This window comes from Nerophis ophidion, linkage group LG14 (genome assembly GCF_033978795.1).
Source record: "Nerophis ophidion isolate RoL-2023_Sa linkage group LG14, RoL_Noph_v1.0, whole genome shotgun sequence".
NCBI lineage: Eukaryota > Metazoa > Chordata > Actinopteri > Syngnathiformes > Syngnathidae > Nerophis > Nerophis ophidion.
The window spans coordinates 3,034,195-3,056,920 of NC_084624.1; the positions used below are offsets into that span (position 1 = coordinate 3,034,195).

General features: G+C 42.3%; 1 protein-coding gene across 3 annotated transcripts in view; it reads right to left on the reverse strand.

Annotated features, from left to right (window-relative positions):
* The window catches only part of LOC133567965 (piezo-type mechanosensitive ion channel component 2), a 230,989-nt gene that overhangs the window by 34,353 nt on the left and 173,910 nt on the right, over positions 1-22,726 (reverse strand). For all 3 annotated transcript variants that reach the window (XM_061919617.1, XM_061919616.1, XM_061919618.1), the window contains 12 exons: positions 21,723-21,981; positions 18,278-18,457; positions 17,900-18,200; positions 9,150-9,282; positions 8,923-9,070; positions 8,638-8,849; positions 8,415-8,573; positions 6,153-6,300; positions 5,865-6,053; positions 5,681-5,773; positions 2,742-2,911; positions 996-1,115 (listed from right to left, as the gene is read on the reverse strand). In XM_061919617.1, the coding sequence (XP_061775601.1) occupies positions 996-1,115; positions 2,742-2,911; positions 5,681-5,773; positions 5,865-6,053; positions 6,153-6,300; positions 8,415-8,573; positions 8,638-8,849; positions 8,923-9,070; positions 9,150-9,282; positions 17,900-18,200; positions 18,278-18,457; positions 21,723-21,981 (2,112 nt within the window). The remainder of the gene's footprint in view (positions 1-995; positions 1,116-2,741; positions 2,912-5,680; positions 5,774-5,864; positions 6,054-6,152; positions 6,301-8,414; positions 8,574-8,637; positions 8,850-8,922; positions 9,071-9,149; positions 9,283-17,899; positions 18,201-18,277; positions 18,458-21,722; positions 21,982-22,726) is intronic.

Below are 22,726 nucleotides of genomic sequence, written 5' to 3' on the forward strand. Positions count from 1 at the left end.
AGATGTGTGATGAGTAGACCACAAGGTCTAGATGTGTGATGAGTAGACCACAAGGTCTAGATGTGTGATGACCAGACCACAAGGTCTAGATGTGTGATGACCAGACCACAAGGTCTAGATGTGTGATGAGTAGACCACAAGGTCTAGATGTGTGATGAGTAGACCACAAGGTCTAGATGTGTGATGAGTAGACCACAAGTCTAGATGTGTGATGAGTAGACCACAAGGTCTAGATGTGTGATGACCAGACCACAAGGTCTAGATGTGTGATGACCAGACCACAAGGTCTAGATGTGTGATGACCAGACCACAAGGTCTAGATGTGTGATGAGTAGACCACAAGGTCTAGATGTGTGATGAGTAGACCACAAGGTCTAGATGTGTGATGACCAGACCACAAGGTCTAGATGTGTGATGACCAGACCACAAGGTCTAGATGTGTGATGAGTAGACCACAAGGTCTAGATGTGTGATGACCAGACCACAAGGTATAGATGTGTGATGACCAGACCACAAGGTCTAGATGTGTGATGAGTAGACCACAAGGTCTAGATGTGTGATGACCAGACCACAAGGTCTAGATGTGTGATGAGTAGACCACAAGGTCTAGATGTGTGATGAGTAGACCACAAGGTCTAGATGTGTGATGAGTAGACCACAAGGTCTAGATGTGTGATGACTAGACCACAAGGTCTAGATGTGTGATGAGTAGACCACAAGGTCTAGATGTGTGATGAGTAGACCACAAGGTCTAGATGTGTGATGAGTAGACCACAAGGTCTAGATGTGTGATGAGCAGACCACAAGGTCTAGATGTGTGATGAGTAGACCACAAGGTCTAGATGTGTGATGACCAGACCACAAGGTCTAGATGTGTGATGAGTAGACCACAAGGTCTAGATGTGTGATGACCAGACCACAAGGTCTAGACGTGTGATGACCAGACCACAAGGTATAGATGTGTGATGAGTAGACCACAAAGTCGCCAGACTCACACGTGCGAGTTACTGTTGGTTCCATTGAGAAGCAGGATCAGCTTCTTCTTGGTCTCCTCATCCAGATTGGTCACACGCTTGCCTGAAGCCGTCTCAGCCTTGGCGCCTAGAGTGAGGTTTCTGTTTGAAAAATATGAATATGAAAAAAAACAACATTACCTTATCCTATTATTTTCAGACTTTATTAGCATGTTTTGACCAGTATACAAAAGCCAAAACCAGTGAAGTCGACACATTGTGTAATTTGTAAATAAAAACAGAATACAATAATTTGCAAATCCTTTTTAACTAATATTCAATTGAATAGACTGCAATGACAAGACAAAGACAAGATACTTAATGTTCCAACTGAGAAACCTCATTTTTTTTTTGTGTGCAAGTAATCATTAACTCAAAATTTAATGGCAGCAACACATTGCAAAAAAGTTGGCACAGGGGCATTTTTACCACTGTGTTACATGACCTTTCCTTTTAACAACACTCAGTAAACCTTTGGGAACTGAGGAGACCAATTTTTTAGGCTTTTCAGGTGGAATTCTTTCCCATTTTTGTTTCATGTAGAGCTTAAGTTGTTCAACAGTCCGGGGTCTCTGTTGTGCTATTTTCAATGGGAGACAGGTCTGGACTACAGGCAGGCCAGTCTAGCACCCGCACTGTTTTACTACGAAGCCACGCTGTTGCAACACGTGGCTTGGCATTGTCTTGCTGAAATAAGGAGGGGCGTCCATGATGACATTGCTTGGATGCTCCAAAACCTGTATGTACCTTTCAGCATTAATGGTGCCTTCACAGATGTGTAAGTTACCCATGCCTTGGGCACTAATGCACCCCCATACCATCACACATGTGTAAGTTACCCATGCCTTGGGCACTAATACACCCCCATACCATCACACATGTGTAAGTTACCCACGCCTTTGGCACTAATACACCCCCATACCATCACACATGCTCGCTTTTGAACTTTGTGCCTATAACAATCCGGATGGTTCTTTTCCTCTTTGGTCCAGAGGACACGACGTCCACAGTTTCAAAAAACAAATTGAAATGTGGACTCATCAGACCACAGAACACTTTTCCACTTAGCATCAGTCCATCTTAGATGAGCTCGGACCCAGCAAAGCCGGCAGCGTTTCTGGGTGTTGTTGGTAGATAGCTTTCACTTTGCATAATCGAGTTTTAACTTGCACTTACAGATGTAGCGACAAACTGTAGTTACTGACAGTGGTTTTCTGAAGTGTTGGTGGTAATATCCTTTACACACTGATGTCGCCTTTTGATGCAGTACCCCCTGAGGGATCTAAGGTCTGTAATATTATTGCTTGCGTGCAGTGATTATTCCAGATTCTCTACGCATTTGTTCACAAAGTGGTGACCCTCGCCCCATCCTTGTTTGTGAATGACCGAGCATTTCATGGAAGCTTCTTTGATACCAAATCATAGTACCCACCTGTTCCCAATTAGCCTGTTCACCTGTGGGATGTTCCAAATAAGTGTTTGATGAGCAATCATCAACTTTCTCCCCTTGTGCCAGCTTTTTTGAAAGATGTTGCAGGCATCAAACTCCAAATAGCTAATATTTGTCAGTTCAAACGTTAAGTATAGTGTCTTTGCAGTCTATTCAGTCGAAGATAAGTTGAAAAGGATTTGCAGATCGTTGTATTTTGTTATTATGTACGATTCACACAATGTGCCGACTTCACTGGTTTTGGGGTTTGTAGACTAAAAGAACACTTGTCAGCGTACCGTTGCACGGACCAGGATACGGTGATGGGAAAGTCCTCGTCTAAGTCTAACATGTCCATTAGGGTGTTCCTGCTGGGAGGACTGATGGTCCACAAGGAGTTGGAGCTGCCCTTAAGGTCGGCGATGATCAGGTCGCCCGCTGTGTAGCTCTCCAGCCACTGCAGCGCCCCCTAGTTGTGAAACAAGTCAGTGGCAGGAAAAATGTATTAAACCAGGGATGTCCAAAATGTATTAAACCAGGGATGTCCAAAATGAGGCCCCGGGGCCATTTTCAGACAAGAGTTAATTTTTACTGGCTGTCTGCATATTCTAGGAATAAACTTAAGTAGCTGTCAACCACATGGTGGTGAGTCTGCTCCGATGGTGGGGGAGGATGCCGGACAGAACGGCAGGCCCCAACACATCGTGAGGGTCTGCTGCGAACGTCTGTCAGAGAGAGTTTCAATTCCCATCTCCGGAAGAACTTTGAACATGTTACAAGGGAGGCTCTGGACATTGAGTCCGAGTGGACCATGTTCCGTGCCTCTATTGTCGAGGCAGCAGATCGGAGCTGTGGCCATAAGGTGGTCTGTGCTTGCCGGGGCAGTGATCCCAAAATTCGCTTGTTGACACCTTCGGTTTTGCTCCTGGGAGTCCAGAGGCAGCGGACGGGTACAGACTGGCCAAGCGGTGTACGCTTTTGGCAGATGCAGAGGCAAAAACTCCATGGAGAACGACTTCCGGACGACTTTGAAGCGATGCTAGACCACCATCCGCCGCCTCAAGAGGGGAAGCAGTGCACTGTCAACACCGTGCATAGTGGGGACGGTGTACTGGTGACGTCGTCTGGGGATCTTGTGGATCGCTGGAAGGAATACTTCAAAGACCTCCTCAATATCACCCACATGTTTTCCAGTGAGGAAGCAGTGCCTGGGGAATCTGTGGTGGGCTCTCCTGTTTCCGGGGCTGAGGTTGCTAAGGTAGTTAAGAAGCTCCACGGTGGCAGGGCCTGGGAGTAGATGAGATTCGCCGGAGTTTCTTGAGGCTCTGGATGTTATGGGGCTGTCGTGGTTGACAAGACTCTGCAGAATTGCATTGACACCAGGGGCGGTGCCCCCTGAATTAGCAGACTGGGGTGGTGGTTCCGCTACTTAAAAAGTGGAACCAATCAGCATGTTTCTATTTATGCTCGTCTCAGGCGCTCCTCAGGGCTCAAAAGATTGACTATTGTGTAGAACTGTACATGCAAGACTGCTCCACTCTCCTCTGTCGATGATATTAAAAGCATCTCACCTGCTCTTCGCTCTCCAGGTTCCTGCTTCTTGGGGTGGCCACTACTGCTGCCATGCGAGTTTGCGACATATTATACTCTATAAATGTTGGTCTTACTTAAAAATGCAGACATTTAGTTGTATTCAGTGTTAAAAAATATTACCGTATTTGCTTGAATGGCCACCGGGGCACTAATTATTTTAAAACCTCTTCTCACTCCCGCACTTACCAAAGGCATGGGGTAAATTTAGGCCTGCGCTTAAAAATTTGAGTGTGATGTAAGGATACCATCATGAAAAGCACATTTGATAAAAAAAAAAAACCTTATCATGGTCTTACCTTTACTTATAAATGAAGTCCATGTGCAGCTCCTTCTGATCAAAAGCATCGATAACTTGTTTATAGAAGTCTTCCTTATCTTTCTTCAGTTTTAAAAGTCTCTCTGTCTCGATGGAGATCTTCCTTTATTACCTACTGCTTCCATTGAAAGTCCAGTTTAGATAACAGTTTTTTTTTTAGATATGTAATCCTCCATGTTAAAAGTGCAAGCGAGAGGAAAAAATATCAACAATCGCTGCTCACTCTTGCTGCTTGTTGTCACTTCTTCTGCAGCCGAGTAGTCGCAAGAAGGATCACTAGCACCCTCTACCACCAGGAGGCGGGAGTCATTTAATGACTCATATTTGACACACGCAGCTACGGTATATTAATAAAACATAGCTGCTAACTGTTCTTTTTAGCATATTCAATAGCTTGGACCTTAAATCCTACTGAATAGCTCTTAATCTTCTTCCCTTTATGCGATTTCAAATGATTGAAATTAGCCTCCTCCATTTTGAAAATGATGACAGGTGAAGTGTCACTCGTGACGTGACGAGTTTGACCCGGCGGAAATTCTAGGCATATGCTAATTATTATGCAAAACGAGTTCGACCCGGCGAGAATTCTACACATGCCGTTTCTTTTCTTTTTCTCCTCTGTCCCACTGGAGGGGGTCCGGTCCGATGGCCATGGATGAGGTGCTGGCTGTCCTGAGTCGGGACCCAGGATGGACCGCTCGCCTGTGTATCGGCTGGAACATCTCTGCACTGCTGATCTGCCTCCGCTTGGGATGGTTTCCTGCTGGCTCCACTGTGGACGGGACTCTCTCTGCTGTGTTGGATCCACTTTGGACTGGACTCTCAAGGTTGTGTTGGATCCACTATGGATTGAACTTTCACAGTATCATGTTGGACCCGCTCGACATCCATTGCTTTCGGTTCCCCTAGAAAGGGGGGGTTGCCCACATATGTGGGCCTCTCCAAGGTTTCTCATAGTCATCATTGTCACCGACGTCCCACTGGGTGTGAGTTTTCCTTGCCCTTATGTGGGCCTACCGAGGATGTCGTTGTGGTTTGTGCAGCCCATTGAGACACTAGTGATTTAGGGCTATGTAAATAATCATTGATAGATTGATAATAAAAATTATATTTTGCGAAACGAGTTTGACCCGGCAGTAATTCTAGTCAGGCGCATACTATATACAATTCAAGGAAATACAGTATATGGTTGTCACGGAAATATACTTTAAAATATTTGGTTTAAATGTCTCTCTCAACCAAAAAGGTTCCCGCCCCCTGCATTAGACACTAAGAACAACTGAAACAATGATTTAGTGGAGATGACAGAGACAGGGGTGATGTACTCACATCATCAAGACTGTACAATTTCCTAAAAGCTTCAAACTCCTCTTCTGTGACTTCCTGCAGCTGTTTCTGCTGAGCACTCATGGTGAAGATAGGCTGAGACGTCAAGAGGACATGCATTCAGGAAGACATAGTTACTCCAAGGCTTCTTAACGAAGGACTTCCGGATGAAGTCTTTTTGCCTCACCTGAAAGCCGGCCAGGGTGATCTCGAAGGAGACGTCCAGCGGGGTGTTGACCACGCCGGCAACCGACTTGACAAGTGACATGAAGAGCAGCGGGAACCAGACGATGCAGATCAGCAGCATCACGATCATCCCCCCCATGCCGTACTTCACCACCTTCTTCTTCTTCTGGCCGCGCGGCTGCGGGTACCTCTGTCCCACGGAAAAAAAACATTCAGCAGGACAAATGAACGAAGAAGTTGAAATGTCATCTAATTTTTCACCCGACTGGATTTTTAAAAACAGAATTACCTTCTCAGACTCTCGCCAGCATTTGAGGATAAAGATGTGAGCGTAGATGTCCTCAACGCAGATCCAGCTGGACAGAGACAGCGACGTGTCCGTCCACACCCAGTCCATCACAGCTCGAAGCTCTGTAAGGAACGGAACCATCCGGAACCTGAAAATAAACGTTACTTTCTGTAGTTATCAGTTACTATCATCATCATTAAAGTCCTACTGAAAGCCACTACTAGTCTGATAGTTTATATATCAATGGTGAAATATTAACATTGCAACACATGCAATCTGCTTCCGGATCCCCCAGGAGGAAGTTGCTAATGTTGCTCTGGAGAGGGAAGTCTGGGGGTCTCTGCTGGAGATGTTGTCCCCGATACCCCGAAAAGGACAAGCGGTAGAAAATGGATAGATGGATGGATAAATAATTATTACTAGTAAAACTTAATTGCTGAATAAACAAAAACAAGATGAATTATTTAATCATCCATCCATCCATCATCTTCCGCTTATCCGAGGTCGGGTCGCGGGGGCAACAGCCTAAGCAGGGAAGCCCAGACTTCCCTCTCCCCAGCCACTTCGTCTAGCTCTTCCCGGGGGATCCCGAGGCGTTCCCAGGCCAGCCGGGAGACATAGTCTTCCCAACGTGTCCTGGGTCTTCCCCGTGGCCTCCTACCGGTTGGACGTGCCCTAAACACCTCCCTAGAGAGGCGTTCGGGTGGCATCCTGACCAGATGCCCGAACCACCTCATCTGGCTCCTCTCGATGTGGAGGAGCAGCGGCTTTACTTTGAGTTCCTCCCGGATGGCAGAGCTTCTCACCCTATCTCTAAGGGAGAGACCCGCCACACAGCGGAGGAAACTCATTTGGGCCACTTGTACCCGTGATCTTATCCTTTCGGTCATGACCCAAAGCTCATGACCATAGGTGAGGATGGGAACGTAGATCGACCGGTAAATTGAGAGCTTTGCCTTCCGGCTCAGCTCCTTCTTCACCACAACGGATCGGTACAACGTCCGCATTACTGAAGACGCCGCACCGATCCGCCTGTCGATCTCACCATCCACTCTTCCCTCACTCGTGAACACGACTCCTAGGTACTTGAACTCCTCCACTTGGGGCAGGGTCTCCTCCCCAACCCGGAGATGGCACTCCACCCTTTTCCGGGCAAGAACCATGGACTCGGACTTGGAGGTGCTGATTCTCATTCCGGTCGCTTCACACTCGGCTGCGAACCGATCCAGCGAGAGCTGAAGATCCCGGTCAGATGAAGCCATCAGGACCACATCATCTGCAAAAAGCAGAGACCTAATCCTGCAGCCACCAAACCAAAACCCCTCAACGCCTTGACTGCGCCTAGAAATTATGTCCATAAAAGTTATGAACAGAATCGGTGACAAAGGACAGCCTTGGCGGAGTCCAACCCTCACTGGAAATGTGTTCGACTTACTGCCGGCAATGCGAACCAAGCTCTGACACTGATCATACAGGGAGTGCACCGCCACAATAAGACAGTCCGATACCCCATACTCTCTGAGCACTCCCCACAGGAATTCCCGGGGGACACGGTCCAATGCCTTCTCCAAGTCCACAAAGCACATGTAGACTGGTTGGGCAAACTCCCATGCACCCTCAAGAACCCTGCCGAGAGTATAGAGCTGTTTAATCAACATGGTAAATAATTCTTATCATTAATAATGATTATCCGCAGCATTACATTATTTAATAAACACACTATAAACCAGACCTGGGCAACTTAGGGCTCGGGGGCCACACGCAGCTCGTTAAGTTTTTCAATCCGGCCCGCCAGACATTTCCAAATACTTTCTTTTTTTATCTTTAAGATGTAAAGTGTAGTGTAGCTGCCATTATGATGTGCAGGGATTTTTTCTAATGACCATAAAGTCTACAACTATACTAAGTCTTTCAATGCTTGGAATCTGCACTTTTGCATGATAATAATAGATTTTATTTGTAAAAAGCACTTCACATTGAGCAACCAACCTCAAAGTGCTACAATTTCCCAACTCGTATGAAAACGGGGTTTGTACATTTATGGATTCATTAATCTGACTTTTTCATGAACTTTTCTCACAAAACTACATTTTTAGAGCTATTTTCACTAAAACTGTGATATCAACAGTTTTTATATAACCAATATGTATATGTTTTATGACTTCTTGTCTGGTAAAGTCACAACAATTCCTCTTCATTTTCACAGTCCAGCTTTTCTTGGTAAAATCCCCACTTTGGAGTCCTATTCATTTTCAAACTTACCCTTGGAAGAGGAAGAGGTTGACGTAGTTGTAGCTCTTGGTGAGGAAGTTCCCCAACACGCGGGTGGGATAGCCGCAGCGGATCTGATAGGCCGACAGCCCGAAGTAGATGCACTTGACAAAATACCACATCTGAGCCACCTTGTTCTTGTTGAAACGCCTGAAAAAGGAGAGGAGGTCTCAGAACTGAAGAGTCTTGTTGGGACGGCAAAACGTGTCCTTACTTCTCGGTGACTCCTGGCAGGATGAAGAACATCCAGAAGTGGATGCCGAAGACCAGGATGACCTGGAAGATGACTTTGCCCATGACAGACTTCCGCAGGTAGAGGGCCCGGTCTACCACCATGGTGCCGAATTGGATCAGGACCATGACTAAGAAGGGTCCCGGCACCTGATCCTCGGACAAAGACGAAGTGATGTCTGCCGCGGAGTGTTTCTAAAAAAAGGACACAGAGTACATGACCGTGTCCTCAAAACCAAATGTTTTTCTTGTGCACGGCGACACTTACGCCAAAGGCCCAAAAGCCGAAGACGATGATGATGAAGTCCACCGTGTCGGCCAGAAACATGAGCACGTAGACGTCGGTCACGGCGCTGTACTCGGGATGGATCAGGTCGTAGAAGAACTGACGCATGGGCACGTAGACCTCCAGGAACCTTCGAACACAAACACACCATCCATCATCATCCAAGATGAATAAAGTTGAGGGGTCGAACTCGCGGAACTACGTCCTACTTCTTTGAGATGAAAGCTTTGGCCTTGAAGAACTGTTCCTTCAGCTTTTCTAGGATCATCTGCTTCCGGCTCTTCTGATGGACGCTGGCCTCGCTGCTGTCTTTGTGGCTGCTGCAGACTGAGCCCTCACTTTCTGTAGAGACCATGCTCAGCTTTACTGGCATAGACAAAACAATGCTGCCGCTTGGAATAACAACTATGACAATCAATCATACAATCAATCAAAGTTTACTTCTATAGCAGTACTTCTCAAATGGGGGTACGCGTACCCCTGGGGGTACTTGAAGGTATGCCAAGGGGTACGTGAGATTTTTTTTAAATATTCTAAAAATAGCAACCACTCAAAAATCCTTTATAAATATATTTATTGAATAATACTTCAACAAAATATGAATGTAACTTCATAAACTGTGAAAAGAAATGCAACAATGCAATATTAATTTTTGTGGACATGTTCCATAAATCTTGATGTTAAATATTTATTTTTTTGTGAAGAAATGTTTAGAAGTAAGTTGATGAAGTCCAGATGGATCTCTATTACAATCCCCAAAGAGGGCTCTTTAACTTGATGATTACTTCTATGTGCAGAAACCTGCATTTATCGTTGAATCACTTGTTTATTTTTCAACAAAATTTTAGTTATTTTTATTTCTTTTTTTTCCCCCAAATAGTTGAAGAAAGACCACTACAAATGAGCAATATTTTGCACTGTTATACAATTTAATAAATCAGAAAGTGATGACATAGTGCTGTATTTTACTTCATTATCTCTTTTTTGCAACCAAAAATGCTTTGCTGTGATTAGGGGGTACTTGAATTAAAAACATGTTCACAGGGGGTACATCACTGAAAAAAGGTTGAGAACCACTGTTATATAGCATAACTGGACCAATTAAGACCCGGGGGCCGCATGTGGCCCGTTAAGCTTTTCGATCCGGCCCGCCGGACATCCCCAAATAATTTTTTTTTAGATCTTTAAGATGGAAAGTGTAGCTGCCATCATGATGTGCCTTAATGTTGTATAATGACTGTAAGTCTTCAACTATACTAAGTCTTTCAACGGTTGGAATCTGCGATTTTGCATGATATACTAGTTACTATGGTCATCTAATTAGTTACTATGGTCATCTAATGAGTTACTATGGTCATCTAATTAGTTACTATGGTCATCTAATTAGTTACTGTGGTCATCTAATTAGTTACTGTGGTCATCTAATGAGTTACTATGGTCATCTAATTAGTTACTATGGTCATCTAATGAGTTACTATGGTCATCTAATGAGTTACTATGGTCATCTAATTAGTTACTATGGTCATCTAATTAGTTACTATGGTCATCTAATGAGTTACTATGGTCATCTAATTAGTTACTGTGGTCATCTAATTAGTTACTGTGGTCATCTAATTAGTTACTGTGGTCATCTAATTAGTTACTGTGGTCATCTAATTAGTTACTGTGGTCCTCTAATTAGTTACTGTGGTCCTCTAATTAGTTACTGTGGTCCTCTAATTAGTTACTGTGGTCCTCTAATTAGTTACTGTGGTCATCTAATTAGTTACTGTGGCCATCTAATTAGTTACTATGGTCATCTAATTAGTTACTATGGTCATCTAATTAGTTACTATGGTCATCTAATTAGTTACTATGGTCCTCTAATTAGTTACTATGGTCATCTAATTAGTTACTATGGTCCTCTAATTAGTTACTATGGTCATCTAATTAGTTACTACGGTCATCTAATTAGTTACTACGGTCATCTAATTAGTTACTACGGTCCTCTAGTTACTATGGTCATCTAATTAGTTACTATGGTCATCTAATTAGTTACTATGGTCATCTAATTAGTTACTATGGTCATCTAATTAGTTACTATGGTCCTCTAATTAGTTACTATGGTCATCTAATCAGTTACTATGGTCCTCTAATCAGTTACTATGGTCCTCTAATCAGTTACTGTGGTCCTCTAATTAGTTACTGTGGTCCTCTAATTAGTTACTGTGGTCCTCTAATTAGTTACTATGGTCATCTAATTAGTTACTATGGTCATCTAATTAGTTACTATGGTCATCTAATTAGTTACTATGGTCCTCTAATTAGTTACTATGGTCATCTAATTAGTTACTACGGTCATCTAATTAGTTACTATGGTCCTCTAGTTACTATGGTCATCTAATTAGTTACTATGGTCATCTAATTAGTTACTATGGTCATCTAATGAGTTACTATGGTCATCTAATTAGTTACTATGGTCATCTAATTAGTTACTATGGTCATCTAATTAGTTACTATGGTCATCTAATTAGTTACTATGGTCATCTAATTAGTTACTATGGTCATCTAATTAGTTACTATGGTCATCTAATTAGTTACTGTGGTCCTCTAATTAGTTACTGTGGTCCTCTAATTAGTTACTGTGGTCCTCTAATTAGTTACTGTGGTCATCTAATTAGTTACTATGGCCATCTAATTAGTTACTATGGTCATCTAATTAGTTACTATGGTCATCTAATTAGTTACTATGGTCATCTAATTAGTCACTATGGTCATCTAATTAGTTACTACGGTCATCTAATTAGTTACTATGGTCCTCTAGTTACTATGGTCATCTAATTAGTTACTATGGTCATCTAATTAGTTACTATGGTCCTCTAATTAGTTACTATGGTCATCTAATCAGTTACTATGGTCCTCTAATTAGTTACTATGGTCCTCTAATTAGTTACTGTGGTCCTCTAATTAGTTACTATGGTCATCTAATTAGTTACTATGGTCATCTAATTAGTTACTATGGTCATCTAATTAGTTACTATGGTCCTCTAATTAGTTACTATGGTCATCTAATTAGTTACTACAGTCATCTAATTAGTTACTATGGTCCTCTAGTTACTATGGTCATCTAATTAGTTACTATGGTCATCTAATTAGTTACTATGGTCATCTAATTAGTTACTATGGTCATCTAATTAGTTACTATGGTCATCTAATTAGTTACTATGGTCATCTAATTAGTTACTATGGTCATCTAATTAGTTACTATGGTCATCTAATTAGTTACTGTGGTCCTCTAATTAGTTACTGTGGTCATCTAATTAGTTACTGTGGTCATCTAATTAGTTACTATGGCCATCTAATTAGTTACTATGGTCATCTAATTAGTTACTATGGTCATCTAATTAGTTACTATGGTCATCTAATTAGTCACTATGGTCATCTAATTAGTTACTACGGTCATCTAATTAGTTACTATGGTCCTCTAGTTACTATGGTCATCTAATTAGTTACTATGGTCATCTAATTAGTTACTATGGTCCTCTAGTTACTATGGTCATCTAATTAGTTACTATGGTCATCTAATTAGTTACTATGGTCATCTAATTAGTTACTATGGTCATCTAATTAGTTACTATGGTCATCTAATTAGTTACTATGGTCATCTAATTAGTTACTATGGTCATCTAATTAGTTACTATGGTCATCTAATTAGTTACTATGGTCATCTAATTAGTTACTATGGTCATCTAATTAGTTACTGTGGTCCTCTAATTAGTTACTGTGGTCATCTAATTAGTTACTGTGGTCATCTAATTAGTTACTATGGCCATCTAATTAGTTACTATGGTCATCTAATTAGTTACTATGGTCATCTAATTAGTTACTATGGTCATCTAATTAGTCACTATGGTCATCTAATTAGTTACTACGGTCATCTAATTAGTTACTATGGTCCTCTAGTTACTATGGTCATCTAATTAGTTACTATGGTCATCTAATTAGTTACTATGGTCCTCTAATTAGTTACTATGGTCATCTAATCAGTTACTATGGTCCTCTAATTAGTTACTATGGTCCTCTAATTAGTTACTGTGGTCCTCTAATTAGTTACTATGGTCATCTAATTAGTTACTATGGTCATCTAATTAGTTACTATGGTCATCTAATTAGTTACTATGGTCCTCTAATTAGTTACTATGGTCATCTAATTAGTTACTACAGTCATCTAATTAGTTACTATGGTCCTCTAGTTACTATGGTCATCTAATTAGTTACTATGGTCATCTAATTAGTTACTATGGTCATCTAATTAGTTACTATGGTCATCTATTGAGTTACTATGGTCATCTAATTAGTTACTATGGTCATCTAATTAGTTACTATGGTCATCTAATTAGTTACTATGGTCATCTAATTAGTTACTATGGTCATCTAATTAGTTACTATGGTCATCTAAGTGAGCTCAGATGAGGCACCAAGCAGTGTGGGTTTGGAGCGTTTCCACAGAGTGTCAGCCTGAAATGCAGGAGTGTCATGTCCTGGTGATCATGTTTAGTTTGGCTATGTTCTGTTTGGTTTTTGCACTCTGTCAGTTCCTGTTTTTTCACTCCCTGCTTTGTTTCCATGACAACCCATTAGTTTTCACCTGTCCTCATGTCACGCACCTGATTCATTTGGACTCGCGCACCTGCTGTAAATCACATCACCTCTATTTAAGCCTGTAGTTGCCAGGCAGTCAGCCTGGCGACGTCACCCTCCACACACCCTTGTTATTCATGCTGATGATCCATGCTGCTCTTTTTCATGCTCCAAGTAAGCTTATTTTATTCGTGTCATAGTTTGAAAGTTTTGTTTTATGTCCATAGTTTTGCCTTTTTGGTAGTTTTGTTTTCTTAGCCAAGTGTTGGACGTCTGCTGAGAGCGCCTTTTGTTTGTTCCTTTTTTTCCAGTTAAGATTAAAATCATGTTTTTACCTTCACGCCATGTCCGATACAGTCGGTTTGCACCACAGGAAAACAAATCACACCAAAGCCCAAGTCTTGACAAGGAGATTTTCACAACAAAGTTCTAAAGCTTAGTGATGTATCAGATAAATCAGATTGTAGGTGGGGTTTTTTTGTACCCTTTGCGGTCATATTTCGTGGTGTTTGTTGCATTTTTGTCGCTTGATTGTAAAATATGTCGATCAAGAGGGTAGTTGACGTACATATGTGGTCAATATTCAGCGTTTTATCGTTCATAGTTAATATTGTAAATCCCACACTCTTTATTTTCATGTACATTCTGGGTGTTTCGTTCAGTAAACACATTTTAAAAGTCCATTCCGTTTTTTTAAGGTGGTCTGTCATGACGTTTTTAGCATTCAATGAGACATTATTGTGAAGTTTGGTATTAGTGTTCCTGAAAATAGATTTATTGGCCCCCAGACACTTTGTTGTCTCTAAATTTTGGCCCCCCCCCCCCCCCCGAGTCAAAATAATTGCCCAGGCCTCTTCTACAGCCCTAAATCCCGAGTGTTTCAAAGGGCTACACAAGCCACAAAGACATCCTGGGCTCAGATCCCACATCAGGGCAAGAAAAAACTCAACCCATGAATTGATTAACGTGGACCCCGACTTAAACAAGTTGAAATGTATTGGGGTGTTACCATTTAGTGGTCAATTGTACGGATTTTGTACTATACTGTGCAATCTACTAATACAACTTTCAATCAATCAATCAATCAGTCCACAATTGTCCGTAACACCCAGCGTGAATGTCTGTATTTTCCCCAAACACGCTCTGTCAACACTGTTTTTTAAACAACCAATAAAAAGATGTTTTATAGAACTGTGTTGTTGGCCGAGAAGCTCCAGTCTAAAGTGCATTAAAACATGTAAAGACTACAAACATGTACTTCAACTTGACAGCCAATTGATATTTGGATTAATCATTTATATTACTTAACAAAAAGCCCAACATTGGGACACACAAGCAATTGTATTGTTAAAATGTCATTCAGTAACATTTTTCAAATGTTTTACTTAAGTAAATGTCATTTATTTGCTCAACATTGGTCAAATATTTATCTTAAGTCCAGCCAGGGTATATTTTGAAGTGAAATTTGCCAGCGAACACAATCTGAATCTTCCACACTCGTATTTGCGTCGGGCTTGGATCAAAACTCATATCCCAACATAGTTTGGCCTATAAACTAATCCATAAATGGAAATATTCTTTGACGTACCTAAATATCTCCACCTTACCTTGATTTAAAATTTCCAGGACTAATGGGGATCCCAAATACAAAAAACCGACAAGTAAGAAAAGTAGGTTTTGCATAATAGGATCCCAACTTAAGAGGTGTACTAAGATAAGAAAAAAGAAAAAGCCTTGAAAATAATATAAGTCAAATATTAGCTATGCTCAATTCTTCAGCTAACATAACATAAAAAGGACAAACTGTGAAAAAAAGAAGTGCCCTGGTTTAGGAGGACTTTAACGTCAGCAGCAACATGAAAATAATTGACCTTTAACAATGAGTTTTTATAGGCAAATATTATTATAGGACGAGGGAAGGTGGATGGTACCAAAGATGAGTGAGGGAAACCATCTACTGCATGGTGTCAAACTCTGGCCCGCGGGCCAAATTTGGCCTGCCGTGTAATTTCATTTGGCCCTTGAGGCAATAATAGATAAACATTAGAGCTGGCCCGCCAGTATTATAAAGCGGCGGTGTCGCTGTATCACCGCACTCAAACTTGCCAACCCTCCCGATTTTTCCAGGAGAATCCCGAATTTCAGTCCCTCCCCAGAAAATCTCCCGGGGCAACCATTCTACTGAATTTTCACCCGGACAACAATATTGGGGGCGTGCCTTTAAGGTACTGCTTTTAGCATCCTCCACAACCTGTCGTTACGTCCGCTTTTCCTCCATACAAACAACGTGCCGACCCAGTCACGTAATATATGCGGCTTTTACACACACACACAAGTGAATGCAAGGCATACTTGGTCAACAGCCATACAGGTCACACTGAAGGTGGCCGTATAAACAACTTTAACACTGTTACACCACACTGTGAACCCACACCAAACAAGAATGACAAACACATTTCGGGAGAACATCCGCACTGTAACACAACATAAACACAACAGAACAAATACCCAGAACCCCTTGCAGCACTAACTCTTCCGGGACGCTACAATATACACCCCCGCCTCAAACAAAACTCAATTTTGCATGTCACTATAAAGTTATATAAGCCTTGCTTGTACAATATTCAATGAAAAACGTGTTTGGGTCCCTATTAAAAGGTTAAGTTGTTCAACTTTGGCCCGCGGCTTTGTTCAGTTTAGAATTTTGGCCTACTCTGTATTTGAGTTTGACACCCCTGATCTACTGTATGTCAAGATTAAAAAACCATCCCTGAACGGAGGAGGTGGTCCGCGACAATCTGTGTCCAACACCCAAGATCTTCCTTTCAACCATTTCTAAAAGACTCTGCAATTTAGCCTCAAACAAATAAAAGGAGTTACAAACAAAAACTGACCAGAATGCCATTTGTTGACAACAGAATGGAACACTAAATGCTCCCTAGTGTGTGAATGTGAGTGTGAATGTTGTCTGTCTATCTGTGTTGGCCCTGTGATGAGGGGGCGACTTGTCCAGGGTGTATCCCACCTTCCGCTGGATTGCAGCTGAGATAGGCTGCAGCGTCCCCCCCGACCCCGAAATGGACAAGGGTAGAAAATAGATGACTGGATAGATTTGATTGATTGATCTACATAAAGCCAGCATTGAAGGGAATATAGAAACAAACATCAAAGCACTGTGGTACAGGGGTTAGTGCGCCTGCTTCACAATACGAAGGTCTCGGGTTCGATCCTGCGCTCGGGATCTTTCTGTGTGGAGTTTGCATGTTCTCCCCGTGAATGCGTGGGTTCCCTCCGGGTACTCCGGCTTCCTCCCACCTCCAAAGACATGCACCTGGGGATAGGCCCCTCCCACCTCCAAAGATATGCACCTGGGGATAGACCCCTCCCACCTCCAAAGACATGCACCTGGGGAAAGGCCCCTCCCTTCTCCAAAGACATGCACCTGGGGATAGGCCCCTCCCACCTCCAATGACATGCACCTGGGGATAGGCCCCTCCCACCTCCAAAGACATGCACCTGGGGATAGGCCCCTCCCACCTCCAAAGACATGCACCTGGGGATAGGCCCCTCCCACCTCCAAAGACATGCACCTGGGGAAAGGCCCCTCCCACCTCCAAAGACATGCACCTGGGGAAAGGCCCCTCCCACCTCCAAAGACATGCACCTGGGGAAAGGCCCCTCCCACCTCCAAAGACATGCACCTGGGGAAAGGCCCCTCCCACCTCCAAAGACATGCACCTGGGGAAAGTTCCCTCCCACCTCCAAAGACATGCACCTGGGGATAGGCCCCTCCCACCTCCAAAGACATGCACCTGGGGATAGGCCCCTCCCACCTCTAAAGACATGCACCTGGGGATAGGCCCCTCCCACCTCCAAAGACATGCACCTGGGGATAGGCCCCTCCCACCTCCAAAGACATGCACCTGGGGATAGGCCCCTCCCACCTCCAAAGACATGCACCTGGGGAAAGGCCCCTCCCACCTCCAAAGACATGCACCTGGGGATAGGCCCCTCCCACCTCCAAAGTCATGCACCTGGGGATAGGCCCCTCCCACCTCCAAAGACATGCACCTGGGGATAGGCCCCTCCCACCTCCAAAGACATGCACCTGGGGATAGGCCCCTCCCACTTCCAAAGACATGCACCTGGGGATAGGTTGATTGGCAACACTAAATGGTCCCTAGTGTGTGAATGTTGTCTGTGTTGGCCCTGGTGTATCCCGCCTACCGCCCGATTGTAGCTGGGATAGACTCCAGCGCCCCCCCGCCGCCCCGAAAGGGATAAGCGGTAGAAAATGGATGGATGTACGGACATCATATCCCTCCAAAGACGGCCTCACCTGGCTTAGATGGTGCAGAGGAATGCTGAGATCTGTGTGAGATGTGTGAAGCTCCACTGGTACGGCGCTGGTAGGTGGGCTGCTGGGGGCTGTGCAGCTGGACATGTCCTGATTCCACAGAGGTACCAAAGTTGATGGACCTCAAGGTTTGTGTGGAGCCACGCCTCTTGCAGACCAGCGAGGAGGCGGCTTCCGACTCCCTTTCGCTCTCGTCCTTTTCCCTCCCTTCGTCTTCCGACTCGCTCTGACGGGGCTGCTCTTTCCTCTCCTTGGGGTCTTCCTCGTCCCAGAGGCCGTGGCACTGCCGGGGAGGACGGGAGACGTTCCATGGCAAGTGTTCAAAGAAAGGGAAAGTATTGAAGTTGTGTGCAAGAATACCTTCAAGATGGATCTGTGGAAGAAGAGCGCCAGTAACTGGACCAGGTCGTAGTGGACATAACCGTCCTTTTTCTCCACGCCGATGATGTTGGGAGGGTGGTAAGGTTTGTCCTTGCCTATTTTGTTCTGGTTGAAGGGGAAGAAACCAAACTGGAAGAAGTACTTGATGACGATGGTGACCTAAGGAGCGGAAGATTAGGACATTAGAAAAAAAAAATGTGTTGATCCTGTTGTATATGACAGTGGTTCTCAAATGGGGGTACTTGAAGGTATGCCAAGGGGTACATGAGACTTTTTTTTAAATATTCTAAAAATAGCAACAATTCAAAAGTCCTTTATAAATATATTTATTGAATAATACTTCAACAAAATATGAATGTAAGTTCATAAAGTGTGAAAAGAAATGCAACAATGCAATATTCAGTGTTGACAGCTAGATTTTTTGTGGACATGTTCCATAAATATTGATGTTAAAGATTTCTTTTTTTGTGAAGAAATGTTTAGAAGTAAGTTGATGAATCCAGATGGATCTCTATTACAATCCCCAAAGAGGGCACTTTAACTTGATGATTACTTCTATGTGGAGAAATCTGCATTTATCATTGAATCACTTGTTTATTTTTTAACAAGTTTTTAGTTATTTTTATATCTTTTTTTCCAAATAGTTGAAGAAAGACCACTACAAATGAGCAATATTTTGCACTGTTATACAATTTAATAAATCAGAAACTGATGACATAGTGCTGTATTTTACTTCTTTATCTCTTTTTTGTAACCAAAAATGCTGTGCTCTGATTAGGGGGTACTTGAATTTAAAAAGATGTTGACAGGGGGTACATCACTGAAAAAAGGTGGAGAACCACTGTTATATGAGATGCGAGCCACATGATTGTCTTATGATATCACAGAAATTAGTCAAATCAGCTGTTCACATGGCGGGGTTATTCTGTGCGATAAAAGAGGGAATAAATGGGAATGTCCTTCTTTAGCTGCCGCCTTGTTTTATCATACAAATGTATTTTTGTAATCAGCCTGACATAAGCCTTGATAATATTTGTTTTTAATACAAACCCCGTTTCCATATCAGTTGGGAAATGGTGTTAGATGTAAATATAAACAGAATACAATGATTTGCAAATCCTTTTCAAGCCATATTCAGTTGAATATGCTACAAAGACAACATATTTGATGTTCAAACTCAAACTGTATTTTTTTTTTGCAAATAATAATCAACTTATAATTTCCTGGCTGCAACACGTGCCAAAGTAGTTGGGAAAGGGCATGTTCACCACTGTGTTACATCACCTTTTCTTTTAACAACACTCAATAAACGTTTGGGAACTGAGGAAACTAATTGTTGAAGCTTTGAAAGTGGAATTCTTTCCCATTCTTGTTTTATGTAGAGCTTCAGTCCTTCAACAGTCCGGGGTCTCCGCTGTCGTATTTTACGTTTCATAATGCGCCACACATTTTCCATGGGAGACAGGTCTGGACTGCAGGCGGGCCAGGAAAGTACCCGCACTCTTTTACTACGAAACCACGCTGTTGTAACACGTGGCTTGGCACTGTTTCGCTGAAATAAGCAGGGGCGTCCATGATAACGTTGCTTGGATGACAACATATGTTGCTCCAAAACCTGTATGGACCATTCAGCATTAATGGTGCCTTCACAGATGTGTAAGTTACCCATACCTTGGGCACTAATACACCCCCATACCATCACACATGCTGGCTTTTACACTTTGCGCCTATAACATTTCTGATGGTTATTTTCCTCTTTGTTCCGGAGGACACCACGTCCACAGTTTCCAAATATAATTTGAAATGTGGACTCGTCAGACCACAGAACACTTTTACACTTTGCATCAGTCCATCTTAGATAAGCTCTGGCCCAGCGAAGCCGGCAGCGTTCCTGGGTGTTGTTGATAAATGGCTTTCGCTTTGCATAGTAGAGTTTTAACTTGCACTTACAGATGTAGCGACGAACTGTAGTTACTGACAGTGGTTTTATGAAGTGTTCCTGAGCCCATGTGGTGATATCCTTTACACACTGATGTCGGTTTTTGATGCAGTACCGTCTGAGGGATCAAAGGTCCGTAATATCATGGCTTACGTGCAGTGATTTCTCCAGATTCTCTGAACCTTTTTATGATTTTACGGACCATAGATGGTAAAATCCCTAAATTCCTTGCAATAGCTCATTGAGAAATGTTGTTCTAAAACTGTTCGACAATTTGATTACAAATTGGTGACCCTCACCCCATCCTTGTTTGTGAATTACTTAGCATTTCATGTTAGTTGCTTTTATAGCCAATCATGGCACCCACCTGTTCCCAATTAGCCTGCACACCTGTGGGATGTTCCAAATAAGTGTTTAATGAGCATTCCTCAACTTTATCAGTATTTATTGCCACCTTTTCCAACTTCTTTGTCATGTGTTGCTGGCATTAAATTCTAAAGTTAATGATTATTTTCATCAGTTTGAACATCAAATATGTTGTCTTTGTAGCATATTCAACTGAATATGGCTTGAAAAGGATTTGCAAATCATTGTATTCTGTTTATATTTACATCTAACACAATTTCCCAACTCAAATGGAAACGGGGTTTGTACATAATTTCATATCATTTGACAAGATTTATCCTGTTAAACTGATCAAATAAAGATAAAGATTAAAATAACATCGCTAACACTTGATTAATATGCAGGTCACAACATGTAAATCTAGTATTGGCGGATTTTGCATGTTTTTCGAGGGCTTTATGGGCACAATATATGACTCCCACTAGCTTCTTTGTTAGCCACCTCGTACTTGCAGAATATTACAAATTAGAACACATTAAAAATAAAAAGAAAGTCCTACATAGGGATTGTGAATGATGAAATTCAAAAAAAGTGCAGCTCCTCTTTAAGAACATTTAAAGGCCTTAGTGGCCACATATGTGGACAGCACCTTTTAGCTCGTATTTCCAAAATTGTGTACACTACTGAATTGGGGTCTTATGGCTACTTATGTGGACACTAATACTGCCATCTGGTGGTTTCAGCAGAGTATAACATACAATGGAATTTGGAGGGGAAAAAAGTGTAAAAATTAAAATTAGCATGTCACTAAACATGAAGTACACGTTTGTGTACTTATGGACTAAGTACATCATATCAAAATATGATTTTTTGTTTTTATTTTAATTAGGGTCCCATGAGCTCAAATTGCAAAGAGAAATAAAACAAAGCATGTAAACAAACAGCTTGGGCCTTAAGAGGTTAATGTAACGTGTTCACAAGAACATAAAATTTTACAGTCACTAATGTGCGTTTAAAGCAATTATGGTTGAACGGCAACATGATACTTGAAAGTTACAATATAAGTACTAAATCATGTGAAATACAGACTGACAAAATCTGTAGACAGGAAGTGAGTAGTTTGAGAGCAGTCCACTCTACCTCAGTGTAGACGATGGCGGTCATCCAGTAGCGCTTGCTGGGGCGCGGCACGGACAGCATGGCCCACAGGAAGATGGTAACTGGAAGAACCAAGGTGGCAAAGTTGGCCGACACCATGTTGTTGATGATGATGACCAGGTAGCACACCATCTCCGAGTGCGCCACCAGCATGTTGTAGAGCGCGTAGCAGAGTTGCAGAACCAGCGGCTGACACTTGTAGAACTTTTCTGAATGGTCCAGCTCCTCGTCGTAAAACATCCTTGGAAGGCAGAAGTAGGAGAATGCTCAGAAGTGGTGTACCTCAGGGTACTGATCGAAGTCCACTACTTTATCACAGTCACACTTGCTGCTACTGCAAAGTTGAGTGTTTTCACAACCAATTTGATCCAAAAACGTGTTGATGAGTGCGTAGAAAGGACCCCAATATTTTTGATAGACATCTCCATTAAGATTCAGATTGAGGATTACTAGTTTTAGTTTATTTTGTTTTAATAAAAAATGGACAAATACTGAGCACTGCCATATGAACAACAATGGGCGGGAAATAGAGAGTGAATTCCACAAAATTCCTGGGGGTCATCCTTGACGAACACCGTATTTTTCAGACTATAAGTGGCAGTTTTTTTTCATAATTTGGCATATACATATATGCCATATACTCCGGAGCGACTTATGTGTGAAATTATTAACACATTACCGTAAAATATCAAATAATATTATTTATCTCATTCGCGGAAGAGACGAAGAAAATGTCAGCAATTGTCACATAGAATAGAATGGAAAGTACTTTATTGATCCCTGGGGGGAAATTCAGCACCACAGTTCGCTCACAAACAATAATAATAATAAATAATATATGACATATATTATATATATATAATATACGAATAATATAAATATATTCTACATATATTCTACATTTAAGTGCAGTCAAGGAACATATGCATTATACAGTCTGATGGCTGTCGGTATGAAGGACCTCCTGTGTGGTTCCGTGTTACATT